The sequence below is a fragment of the Elgaria multicarinata genome, chromosome 14 (assembly GCF_023053635.1).
Source record: "Elgaria multicarinata webbii isolate HBS135686 ecotype San Diego chromosome 14, rElgMul1.1.pri, whole genome shotgun sequence".
In the NCBI taxonomy this organism is placed as follows: Eukaryota; Metazoa; Chordata; class Lepidosauria; order Squamata; family Anguidae; genus Elgaria; species Elgaria multicarinata.
The window spans coordinates 28,106,294-28,119,563 of NC_086184.1; the positions used below are offsets into that span (position 1 = coordinate 28,106,294).

The 13,270-nt window shown below is 47.6% G+C and overlaps 2 protein-coding genes across 3 annotated transcripts in view; one reads left to right on the forward strand and one right to left on the reverse strand.

Moving 5' to 3' along the window:
* Nucleotides 1-13,270, reverse strand: part of AMFR (autocrine motility factor receptor) — a 332,677-nt gene that overhangs the window by 33,985 nt on the left and 285,422 nt on the right. The window lies entirely within an intron of this gene.
* Nucleotides 9,123-13,270, forward strand: part of GNAO1 (G protein subunit alpha o1) — a 235,025-nt gene continuing 230,877 nt past the window's right edge. For both annotated transcript variants that reach the window (XM_063141313.1, XM_063141312.1), the window contains exons 1-2: nt 9,123-9,357; nt 10,250-10,292. In XM_063141313.1, the coding sequence (XP_062997383.1) occupies nt 9,240-9,357; nt 10,250-10,292 (161 nt within the window). In that variant the 5' untranslated portion in view covers nt 9,123-9,239. The remainder of the gene's footprint in view (nt 9,358-10,249; nt 10,293-13,270) is intronic.

Consider the following 13,270-nt stretch of genomic DNA (forward strand, 5'->3'; position numbering starts at 1 on the left):
TTTTTCAAACTTAAGGGCCAATCAGTGGTACCCTCTCATGTTGTCGGTTCTGCTGGTGCTGAGGGTTCTCCTTGGAAAGTGATCAGCACCATGGAAAGTTCCAAACAAGGCTAGAAGCCAGATATGGTTTTCTGTATGTTGCTCTAACAAGGAGCAGCCTAAGACATAGCCTTAAATAAGAGTTTGTCTGCATTAAGTTGGGTTGGCCCCACCTCTGTACTGACTGAACCTTTGGCCATGGCTAGACCAGGCCTATATCCTGGGATTGTCCCGGGGTCATCCCTGTTCATGTAAATGACACACACGGGATCCAAGGATCAGCCAGGGATGACCCCGGGATGTTCCCAGGATATAGGCCTGGTCTAGCCATGGCCAAAGTCTCCTAAAGAGGTGGCCTGTTTTAGCAATCTCAGGTTGCAATGACATGGGAATGGCTGTGGCATGCTAGTTACCTTGAGTCCTTTCCATGATCCATTAACTCTGGAGCCTTATATTCATAGAACAAGGGTTCAGGATCCTTTAAGGACAAGGGTCCTGGGTCTGGATCTATGACATCAGTAGATTCTTGAATATTCTCACTTGTGGACCTATAAAGCCCTACATGGCTTGGGACTGCAATACCTGATGGAATGCCTCTCCCGACATGAACCTACCCGTACACTGCACTCAACATCTAACGTCCTCCTCCGAGTGCCTACTCTGAGGGAGGCTCGGAGGATGGCAACAAGAGAGATGGCCTTCTCTGTGGTGGCCCCCCGACTGTGGAAAGATCTCCCCGATGAGGCTCGCCTGGCGCCAACATTGTTATCTTTTCGGCACCAGGTCAAGTCTTTTCTCTTCTCCCAGTCATTTTAACAGCATTTTAACAGCATTTAACAACGTTAAGTTTGTTTTTAATGGACCCCAGAATTGTTGTTTTTAAATGGATACTGTTGTTTTTATACTGTTGTTTTTATGTTTCTGATGGTTTTTTTAAAATTTTGTATACTTTTTAATGTTTACCATTTTAAACTGTTGTAAACCGCCCAAAGAGCTTCAACTATGGGGTGGTATATAAATGTAACAAATAAATAAAATAAATAATTAAACATTGAGTTTCTTGGCCATGGCAGAAATTGACAAGATACTCCAGGCTCTTCACCATCAGGTATCCTGTTTAGCTTTCCAGGGAAGATGTGCTGATTTTTCTGGGCATTTTGTGCATGTTTCTCCCTGCAGGTTCTGTAATTTGTGCAAATTTCTGAAGTTGTGCAAAGTCAGTCATGATTTGCACAAATTGCTCAGAAATGTGTGCAGATTGTGAGCCCCATGACAAAAATGTGCAAAAAATGTTCCTGGCCTTTTCAATATTAGATCTAAGGCAGGCCAGAGCCAGCATCTTCCTTAAAGATGGCTGCTTTCCTTGAGGACGGTCAGCTCGTTGGTGCAAGCAGAGGAGTCAGGTAAGTGTCATGGGTGGGCAAGGGGCAGCAGCTTGTCATCTGGGCCACTTCAGGCCAAGACAGGTCAATCTGGTTCTCACTCAGATTTGCTGTTTGCAGTTTGGGACCGAGGCAGTGCACATCCCTAGAAAACATCCCACATTCTCCAGTTGTTTTCTTGAGGTTGGATGATGATGATGATGATGATGATGATGATGATGTAGTTTTATTCTTATTTTTAATTATTGTTTATGTATCTACATAAGCCACTTGAAGAGGTAGTGTATAAACCCAAACAACAAAATAAATAGTAAATAAGATAACCTCCAGGTTAGACTACTGTGAAGCACTCTACATGGGATTGCCTCTGAAGGGTGTTGAGGAACTACAGTTAGTTCTGAATGTAGCTACTAGGTTCCTACCTGCAACTAGACATTATGACCACAGCTCCCAGACTGCTTCCAGGTCCTGAAGGTTTTGACCATTCAAGCCCTTCATGGCTTAAGACCAGGGGACCCAAATAACCACTTGTGTCCACAGAAGCCTACTATTACACTGAGACCTTCAGTGGAAGGCCTCCTGGTGGTGCTCTCACCCTCTGAAGAAAGTCAGGTGGCTACCAGAGACAGGGCCTTCTTAGTGTGAAATATTCTCTGCAGAGCAATTTCCCTGACAACTACCTTATTGTCTTTCTTGTGCCAGGCAAAGATGATGATGATGATGATGATGCCGGAGGAGAGTCATAAAATTAACTCTCTGTGTGATTTTAAGGACGCTTTAAAGACTAGACTTTTCTGGCAGGCCTACCCAGATCAATGTAAAATCAAGAATTTTTAAGATGTATTGATTCCTGTTCTAATGTTGTTCCCCACCTCAATCCAAAGGGAGAGGCGGGTAAGAAATAAATAAAATTATACTATTATTATTATTATTATTATTATTATTATTATTATTATTATTATTATTCCAAGCTGTTGTGATGCAACTTGAATCCCTGCTGATGCTTTTGAAGCTGGGTTCGTTTTCTGATTTTGGGTGGCTTTGATCTTATTGTTATTATTATTGCTATTAGCACTAGCGGTAGAAGTACTAAACTTGTAGTATTTGTATTTACATTTGAGCCATTTTCTTTTTCTTTTTTGTAAACTGCCCTGGTATAAAAATGCTTCTAATGAAAATAAATAACTAAGTAAAATAAAATAAGTTCAGGAGCTCTCTAGTGCCATTGGTGCAGTCAGGTAATTTCAGACCCTGGACTTAATGGTCCTATGGGGGATGGAGGTTAAATGCCTTCCATATTACTTCAGTTGTGAAACACACAACATTTACGGATGTTGCAGGCACCCGGCCAGCTCCAGGAGTCCAATGGACATCTCCGCATCTGCTCCAACCCCACCCACCCCCGGACACTGTCATATGCTTGCAGTGCGCCTTTACTCTTGTGGAAATGGGGCCTTCTACATCCACCATTGCCTCACACATTGGAGGCTCCAGAAATTGTGCATTTTCCCCGTTGAGTACATGGAGGCCATAAAGGCCCCATTTATGCAAGAGTAAAGATGCAAATGCTCCATTCATGCCCATCTCTACTGATTTCTCTCTCTCTCTCTCTCTCTCTCTCTCTCTCTCACACACACACACACACACACACACACCACTCAGACACACCACTGCCATTCCATGCTTTACAACAGCTTCTAAATTCTTTATATGTCAGAATGATTGCCAACATGGAATATACACCAACTATGTGCATCTTTGCATTTTAAACTCACTTTAACCATTGTGGTGGTTCTTTTCTATTTTGTTCTGTTTGTAATTTTAGAGTGATGATTTCAATGGTATTTGCATGTATTGTTCTGTTCTATATCGATTGTTTGCTGCCCTGGGCTCATTGTGAGGAGGGGTGGGGTATAAATCAAATAATTAAGGGTGTAATCCAATGCATGTTGAGACAGGGGAAAAATTCCTAAAATTCCTAGCATTCCTCAGACAGCTGCAGGCCTTTTTTCTTTCTAAACATGCATAGGATTGTGCCCTAAGTAGAATAATAGAATCATAGAATAGTACAGTTGGAAGGGGCCTAGAAGGCCATCAAGTCCAACCCCCTGTTCAATGCAGGACTCAACCTTAAAGCATCCCTGACAGATGGCTGTCCAGCTGCCTCTTGAAGGCCTCTGGTGTGGGAGAGCCCATAACCTCCCTTAGTCATGAGTTCTATTGTCATCCTGCTCTAACAGTCAGGAAGTTTTTCCTGATGTCCAGCCGGAATCTGGCTTCCTGTAGCTTGAGCCCATTATTCCGTGTCCTGCACTCTGGGATGTTCAAGAAGAGATCCTGGCCCTCCTCTGTGTGACAACCTCTCAAGTATTTGAAGAGTGCTATCATGTCTCCCTTCAGCCTTCTCTTCTCCAGGCTAAACATGCCCAATTCTTTCAGTCTCTCCTCATAGGGCTTTGTTTTCAGACCCCTAATACCCATAATAGCAAACAGCCAGTGTGGTGAAGTGGTTAGTGTTGGATTGGGAACCAAGTAATCCAGATCCAAGTACCCCCCCCCCAACCATGAAGCTCACTGGGTGACTTTGCTAGGGTGACCATATGAAAAGGAGGAAAGGGCTCCTGTATCTTTAAAGTTGTATGGAAAAGGGAATTTCAGCAATTGTCATTTGAATGCATGTAGCACCTGGTGAAATTTTGTCTTCATCTTAACAGTTAAAGCTGCAGGAGTCCTGTCCTCTTGACCACATGCAAAAGAGAGGAGGGCACCTGCAGCTTTAACTATTGCAATGAAGAGGGAATTTCACCAGATGCTGTATGCATACAAATGACACCTGCTGAAAATGCCTTTTCTCCATAACTGTTAAAGATACAGGAGCCCTGTCCTCCTTTTCATATGGTCATCCTAACTTTGTGCCAGCCTAACTTACCTCTCAGGGTTGTTGTGAGGAGAACGTGGGAAGGAGAGGGGTCATGTAAGCCACCATGGATCCTGCAAAAGGAAAAGAAAGAGGCTATAAATGTAATAATGAATAACATTTTAAAAAAACGTTTGTTTGAATGAAATGGAATTTGCTTCTGCTTCCCTGATGCCCTCATCACCTGCTGCTTTTGGGGTGGTCCTACGAGGGGGCTGGACTTAGGCCCCAAGGCCCAACTCTAGCCACACCACTGCCTGCCACTTCCTTCTCACATAGAGGAGTGTGGCATTACCCCACAGTTCTGTTCCCTTAGATATGTCTGTATTTGTATGTCTAGTGAGTGCAGAATGTTGGACTGAGTGGGTGTGGCTGATGATGCTGTGAAAGGGGGAGGAGTATAAATGGGATGAGTCTAGAGCTTGGAGGTGGTTGGTTAGTTGGTGGGGAGTGTCGGTTAGGATTGTCAGTGGTGTGGAGAGTGAAAGGAGATAAGATTTTAAGAGACTTAAGATTACTGTTTTTATTAAAACTAGTAGATTAAGCTGATTAACTTGAATTTGAAGTAACTAATATCTGTTAAACAAAAATAAACATTTTATTTTGTTTTGTTACCTCAAACCACGTGTCTGCTTGGCTTTATCACCTGCTCTACAGTCACTAGCGTAAACACCTTATATATAACCTTCAGCTTATTACATACACAGTAAAACCTTTCCAGATTCTAGCCTTTACCCTCTCATAGGAGGGAAAGGTTGTGTTTTACCCTACCCTCAGGTTGTTCAAGTGGTGGCGCTTGGCTTGAGGAGGGTTTGTGTGTGACGAGGCCTGGTGCGGGAGGCCTGTGTCGTGACAAGGAGCCTCAAACACGCACACACACAAACCAAATTCAGCCCACTACCATCATGGTGAGAAGTGTCTGGGATATGGGTGGGGGGGGGGCTATATCACATCAGTAGGCAGCCACACCCAGTGGTGCGTTAAGGCCTCAAATCAAAGTCCAGGGTGCTGCAGTCCACCCTTGCCCCCACCCCCAACAACCACTTAGAGAGCAGCAGGGGATGAGGGCAGCAGATGCAAACTCCTTTTTACTCCTTTCATAGTGACGGTGCTCTGACTGAAGCATGCTCAAAATGCAAAACTGAACATGCTCAGAGAATTCCCTTGTTTTGTTTTGTTTTAAAAAAATCAGGGGTGGAAACAGGATCCCCCACCTTTTTTAACTTATTTATTTATTTTAGTACATTTATATACCGCCCCACAGCTGAAGCTCTCTGGACGGTTCACAAAAGCTAAAAACAGTAAACATTAAAAGTATACAAAATTTAAAAACCATCAGAGACATAAAAACAACAGTATAAAAACAGCAGCATCCATTTAAAACAACAGTTCTGGGGTCCATTAAAAAGCAAACTTAGCGTTCAATGAACATATCAGGAACATAGAAGCAGTTGGAATGCAAGACGTGGAAGCAGAAGTGAGGGGTGAAAGAGTAGAACACTGTGATCCAAGTGCTTCACTGTTGAAGTCATTCACATGGAGGGGTGGCAGCATAAGATCTTAGTTTTTCCGTTTCTGTTTTAGACCTGGTATTGCATTTTAAATTCTTGCTGGGGTGGGGAGCTAAGTGGGCCTGCCCCCCCTTAAATTTTCTCTGCCCCCTAAATAATTTTACAAACAACTCATTCAAAAAGAATTTACAAGTTTGTCTTTAAAAGGCCTGCAAACCAGATGAACTGCCCCTGTTTTTGTTAGTCCCCCCCCCCCCCTTCCACCAAGAACTTTTAGGCTGGCTATGAGGCCTGCTGCAAATAAGTTCTCCTTGGCCTTTTTAAAATATATTTATTTTATACTGTAATTTTACATTGTATTTTAAGGTCTTGTATTCGATAGCTTTCCTGTGTTGAGAACTGCCCAGAGAGCACTGGGCTATTGTTGAGCGATACAGAAATGTTATCAATGCATTCATCATTAAATAAATAAATGACACCATGAAGTCCATGGTCTAATGTGACTCAGCTGCACCACCAGGCCTGAGGCCATCCTAAAACTCTGAGGGGTGCCACCAAATAAGCAGGGCCTCCTCTGGTTTGCAGGCCTTTTAAAGAGAAAATCGTTTTTTAAAAGAATAATAATAGCAGTGGAGGCTGGTGGTCCCTATCTCCAAAACTATGTCCCCCAAATGGGCTCATGCACCTTGGATAGCTCCTTTACAATTCTTCAGGCTGGTTCTGACTGAAACGAAGTGTGGATTTGCCACCCCACTGACATAAGAGCCACCAGCTGCCCATAGGTGTGCGCAAGGGGTGTGCCGGGTGCACACCCTAATATCTCAAGCAATAAGCGCCAAATTGAAGGGGCATTGAGTAGAGATCCAGGGGAGAGCCAGACACAGCAGGAATGGTCCTCCAACTGCCCTATGGCTGCTCCATTGCCACCACCCCAGCATGCACCATAGAATCATAGAATAGCAGAGTTGGAAGGGGCCTACAAGGCCATCAAGTCCAACCCCCTGCTCAATGCAGGAATCCACCCTACAGCATACTTGACAGCATACTTGACCATGCTTCAAAATGGCCAGGATGAGGGCCCCCGAAGGCTGATTGCCTCGTAAGCCCCTGGCTCTGGCCAGTGTCACGGCAAAGCCTCACCAATGCTGGGGCTTGAGAAGCGTCTCCTCATTCCCACCCCACCTGCAAAGGCCCTCCTGCGGTCAGGCAAGCCTTCCGCGAGCCCCTGCCAAAGGAAGTGAGGCAGGTGGCTACCAGGAGGAGCAGGGCCTTCTCTGCTGTGGCACCCCAGCTGTGGAATGAGCTCCCTAAGGAGGTTCGCTTGGCCCCTACATTATATGCTTTTAGACGCCAGATGAAGACCTTTTTATTCTCCCAGCATTTTAACAGTCTATAAATACATTTTAACTCTGTGTTTTAAATTTGTAATTTTGCGTTGCTGCTGTTTTTATCTGGTTGAACTTTTATATTGTATTTTATATTATGGTTTCATGCTGTTGTTTTAGACTTTGAATGTTTTTAATTTTTGTGAACCGCCCAGAGAGCTCCAGCTATTGGGCGGTATAGAAATATAATAAATAAATAAATAAATATAATGCCCTTTATGATTGAGTATTCAATAAATAATCACCTTTAATCATAGAATAGCAGAGTTGGAAGGGGCCTACAAGGCCATCGAGTCCAACCCCCTGCTCAATGCAGGAATCCACCCTAAAGCATCCCTGACAGAGGGCTGTCCAGCTGCCTCTTGAAGGCCTCTAGGGTGGGAGAGCCCACTGCCTCCCTAGGTCACTGATTCCATTGTCGTACTGCTCTATATATCTCTATATCTCTCTGGGTGCACCCCCTAATGAAATATGCTGCGCACACCTATGCAGCCCCCACTGTCTATTTATTTGCAAATAATAATAACGCGGCAGAGAAAATTTAGGGGGTCACACACACACACACACACACACACCAATGCAACACTACAGGGCCTGTGCAACACTGGTGGTGGCGGTAATTCAGGCCAGGATGCGAGTAGGGAGTGGAGGCTGGTGACTCTGCTGTCGGTGCGGCGGCGTCTCCGGCTGCCGGTGGGGCGGCGAGCCCTCGGTTCAGCACCTTGGGCAGCTCCGATCGGCGTCCCGGCAGCGGCGACATCTGACTGCGGCTTCGCAGCCCCAGCGGGCCCGGGAGCACACACACACACGCTGCCGCCGCCGCCGCCTTGTCCTCCGAGCTTGGCTGCGAGCCGGCTCGCTTCCCCCAGGCGTGGCGGGGCGCATGCGCGGGCCGACGCGGCAGACGTCACCGCCCCAGCCCGGCCTCGCCTTCGCCTGGTGGCCCTGGGCGAGCGCAGAGCGGTGGCGCACTCGCCTCCGGCCCCCGCCCGCCCGCCCGCGCCTGCCGCTGCTGCTGCCACTGCCGCTGCCGCCGCTCCGCCCTCCTGCCGCCACGCGCCGCCCCCCCCCCCCCGCCCTCCATCCCCGCGTCGCCTCTGCATTTCTCTCCAGTAGGATCGGCTGAACGATGCGATCGCTCGCAGCCATCGCCGCCGCCGCCCATTAGAGACCCCCACGTTAGGGGGGGGGAAGGGGGAGGGCAACACACCCACCCTCGCACGCACCCTCACTCGCACACGGACGCGCGCATCCGAAGGAGCGTCGAGGCAGGAAACGGGAAGAAATTCCGAAGGCAACGCATTTGGGAAGAGAGAGAGAGGGAGCGGGAGAGAGGGAGGGGGGGCAAACCGTCTCTCTCTCTCTCTCTCTCTCTCTAACGCGCCCTGCAGCAGGGCTCCCTCCTGCAAGGAGAAGAAGAAGAGGAAGAGGAAGAAGAGGTCCGCTATTTCTCCCCAGACTGCCCCCTTTTCTCTCGCTCGCTCTCTCTATAGAAAAAGAAGGCTGGAGGGAGTTTTTTTTCTCCCCTCCTTAATTTAATTTTTTTTTTTTTTGGCAAGAAATCTCCCTCCCCATCTTTCAGCAACGGATCCCCCCCTCCTTCGCTCCCTCCTCCACCAGCAGCCCTGCTCAGGCTGGGATTTCATTTGGATGCATTGATTTGCTGGGGCTGAACAGAGACGCAGAGCCGGGAAGAAGAAGGAGGGAGAGAGAAAGAGAGAGAGAGAGAGAGGTTGGGGGCCAAGAACACCCCGAGAGCGAAAGATCTCAATTTTTTTTTCCTCCCCTGGGGCTGATTACATTGCTGTTATTTTTTTATTTTTTATTTTTTGAAATAATCTGAGCCGAGATCTCCGTTCTCCATCGCTTTCCCCCCCCTCTCGTTCTTCCTGTGTCGATCCCCCCTCCCCTCCCGTTTCCCCCCCTTGGAGCGTCTGAGAAAGGGTGGGGGGGACCCGAAGAAGCGTCGACCAGCCCGGGATACGCACATTTTTGGGGGGCCACCATGGGATGTACCCTGAGCGCGGAGGAGCGAGCCGCCTTGGAGAGGAGCAAAGCGATTGAGAAAAACCTCAAAGAAGATGGCATCAGCGCGGCCAAAGATGTGAAATTACTCTTGCTAGGTAAGCCGGCTGCCTTCTTTTCTCTCCCTCTCTCCACATCATCAGCTTCCCTCCTCCTCCGCCCCCCCCCCCCGCCCCATGCCCAGGTTAGGATTTTCACACACACACACACACACACACACCCCTCCAATTCCTCTGCTCTGGGGTGTGATTCTATACTTCCCCAATACACACACACACACACACACACAAACAAACACACACACACCATTTCTATATTTGCAATGCAGCCTGCTTTCTACAGTTGTTGCTACAATCAATGCCCCTCCTCCCAACAAGGAAAATATATTCTTGGCTGTCAATGTTAAAGCCAATTCCACCTTCCTTCTCTGCACTGGAAACCCCAGGGTACAAATTGGATCTTGGCCTCTCCCCAAAATAAAATGAAATAAAATGTGTGTTTGTCCATCGCCTCCTCCGTCTTCTGCCCCACCTTTTGCTGTATAGCACAAATATCTTCCAGCCCTCCCCTTCACGACCTGCCCCCCACTCACCTTCTCCTTTTAGGCGGGATTCATTTTAATTTCCTCTTTTGCACTGGGGGGTGGAATGCATTGCCCAAATGCAAACCTTCCTCACTAGCCCCCCTCCCCAGCTTTCTCTGTCCCCCCCCCAACAGGTATGGTCCTTATTTCCACCCCACCCCCAGTGTTCTGCATTGAAAAACTACCCCCCCATCTATTTCTCTTTTTCTGCCCTGAAAACTCAATTGCACAAACATTATCCCTTCTCTGCCCCCCCCCGTGCGTGTGCAACCATTAGCACAGCTGCTCCGTCCTATGTAATCTCCTTTATCTCCTTATATTCTCACAATCGCCAGAACTTGCTTTTATTGGGGGTTTATTTTTATTTCATTGCCTTTTTTTCCTTTTTCTTTTTTGTGTCCCAACAGGGGCTGGGGAATCTGGGAAAAGCACCATTGTGAAGCAAATGAAGTAAGTCCCCTTTTGGGAGGATTTTTCATGCCATCTCAACAATCTTATGGACTATATATGCCTATCTCCCACCCCACCCCACCCCACCCCTGAAAATGTTAGCATGCTACTGATTGTCTCTTTTTTATATATGGGAAGGGGGCTCGGAGAGGAATTTGAGTGTCTCCCTCCTAGTTATCCTTGTCGATTTCTTATTTGGAAGTGTGGGGGGGGAGCATTCAGGGAGGGGAAAGGCGAGCTTAGCCTCGGTTGTATGAATGAGCGTCCGCCATGTTTGAAGTGGGAAGATTTTCTTCGGGTTTGTTGCTCCTTTGCTGCCTCCGAAGGACCCACCTAGCAGGGATTGTGAAGGCTGGGCAGGCAGATGGGCAAGAGAAATGGACATGGAGGTGGGGGGCAGCCAAACCCCCCCTCCCATCTCTCTCTTTGTGTGTGTGTGTGTGTGTGTGTGTGTGTGTATGCTAGACAAGGATACTCCAGGTGTCTGCTGTTCACAAATTTGGTGCTGAAGTATGAATTCTCTGCTTCCCTTCATTCCTTCCTTCTTTCCTTCCTCCTCACCCCCCCCTTCTCAAGAAAAGAGGGTGGAGGAGAGAGAGAGAGATGGGGTCCTGAGTATGATGCACTTGCCACAGAATGCAACCAGAGCACAGCCATTAAACATCTCAGTGTCAAAGAAGCTTACTGTCAGGATCTCCTCTCCTAGGCTTGGCTTGTGCTTTCTCTCTCTCTCTCCCTCCCCACCTTCATTTTCAACATTTGATCTCCCGACATGGGCTGGTTAGGATCGGCTCTCTGGGATGCATGTGGGATAGTGGAAATTGCTTGTCGTAGGGATTTAAAGCAAAGCTCCATCATTCTCCTCCACCCCTCACCCTCCCTGGTGTGTTTCTCTTTCCCTAGATTTGAGCCTCTCTCTCTCTCTCTCTTTAATTAATTATGGCAGAATTTGGCTGGGATTGCAAATTAAGCTGGGATATTGGAGGAGATAAATCAGTGGCCAGCAAAGGAAGCAGGCAGATTCCCCCCCCCCCGCCGCATGCCTTTTCTCATTTACGCACGCCCCCACCCCCCATGTTGATTTCGTTGACACTTAACGGGCACCCTGTTGAGTTGTTTATCTAATTCTGGCCTGTTTCCTTCTCGCCGCTGCCGCCTCTGATAACAATCTGTGACATTGACTGAAAATCCCACGAGAGGTGTGCATGTGTGTGTGTTCACGTGTGAATTAATGTCTACGGCAGCTGGCAATACACAGGCGTTCCGTAACCCTATTGCACGCACATGAAAACTTACACACAGACCGATCGGGCCACAAATGAGCCGCCGCCTCTGGTTTGAACTTGAGGAAAGGGATGTGGCGAGGTGCACATCCGCAGGGTAGTGTGGCAAGTGTGTTGTGACGTGGCGGAGGTGTTCAGATTTCACAGCAAGGAAAGCAGGGCAGTGATGGGGCTGTGCGGTGGAGGCAGGGAGGAACCCTAGGATTTTACCTTGCACTTGGCTGGGGAGAGGGGCGGGGAGGCACTATCACCAAGGAGCAAATGCTTAGATAAAGAGCTCAGGGTCAGAGCTGCGTTTTTTGTTTGCAAAGGGGAGCGAGGTTTGCTGTTGCTAATTGCCGAGGAACCTTCCCCGCCCTTTTGACGGCTTGCATGTTGCTAAGAGGGAGGGGCGTGCTGGATGCACAGGCGTGTGTGTGTGTGTGTGTGTTGTGTTCTCTACAAATTGGCACGCCTGATCTCCCTGGCTCTCCGTCACACACATGCATGCTTTTCTGCAGACAAGTGCCTCTGTGTGTCTTGGGGTGGGGGGGAGGCACATGGTGTTTCCCCAGGCGCATTCCATTTGGTGCCCCAGGGGTTGTTAGGCAAAGATTTCAGGCGGCACAAGTGGTGGACAGCGCCCAACAGCGCCGAAGGGCTCTCCGCAGCTCGGCAAACTTCGGCTCGGCTCGGCCGTTGCCGGGGCTCTGGGCTCGGCCGGGTTTCGGAAGCGTTCATTGGCAAAGCAAGACGCTTCGGGAAGAGTCGGAATGATTCGGTCCCCGTTCGGAGATCTCCTTATGACGATTTACACCCCTGTGGATAGGAGAAATAATATATTATTTGAAGTGCATTTATGCACGACATTTTCCTGGCTGGAATCGGAATAAAATCCTGCCCGGAACCCAGAAGTTCACTTTGGAAGTCTTTGTCCTGCAAGCTTGTGGAGAGGATAAAATTAGGTTTAATTACAATTTCAGCATTGCAATTGTGCAAAAGAGCACAATTTTACAGGACCGTAGTTCTCTCTGGTATGGACCTTCTGGGGTGGCAATCCTAGGCACACTTACTTGAATGCAAAGCATCTTACTTCTGAGTATTTATTTATTTATTGCATTTCTATACCGCCCAATAGCCAAAGCTCTCTGGGCAGTTCCCAAAACATGTGTTGGATTACATAGTATGATGCATCATTTATTGTTTGTTTGTTTGTTTGTTAATTAAACATTCAAACAGTGTCCTGTCCTGTCTACCATCATAACAACCCTGTGAGGCAGATCACATTTATTCCTATGTTATTGATGGCATCTGAGAGGAGAATTCATGTCAATCCAGATCTGAGCCCAGTCTTCTGCCTCAAGTGTGATCAATGTTGGGTTGGAGTGCTTTCAACTTTGCATAAGGGAAGCAGTAAAAGAAGAAGTCCCCGGTGGCTTTGCTAATGAGAAATTGTAACTCTAGGTCAGCCTTCCCCAATCTGGTGCTCTCCAGATGTGTTGGATTATATCTCTCATCACATGGGAGTTGTAGTCTGGCACATCAGGAAGGTTGAGAGAGGATGCTCCAGGCACTTAAGATGTACCATGCAACTTTAAGCTATCTGAAACTTCACACACCGCTGTGAAGCTGTCTGTTAGTGAACCAGACTATTAATCAATCCAGCTCATGACTCTGGTTTTTAGGTAGAGATAAGTTTTTCACAGCCCTGAAACC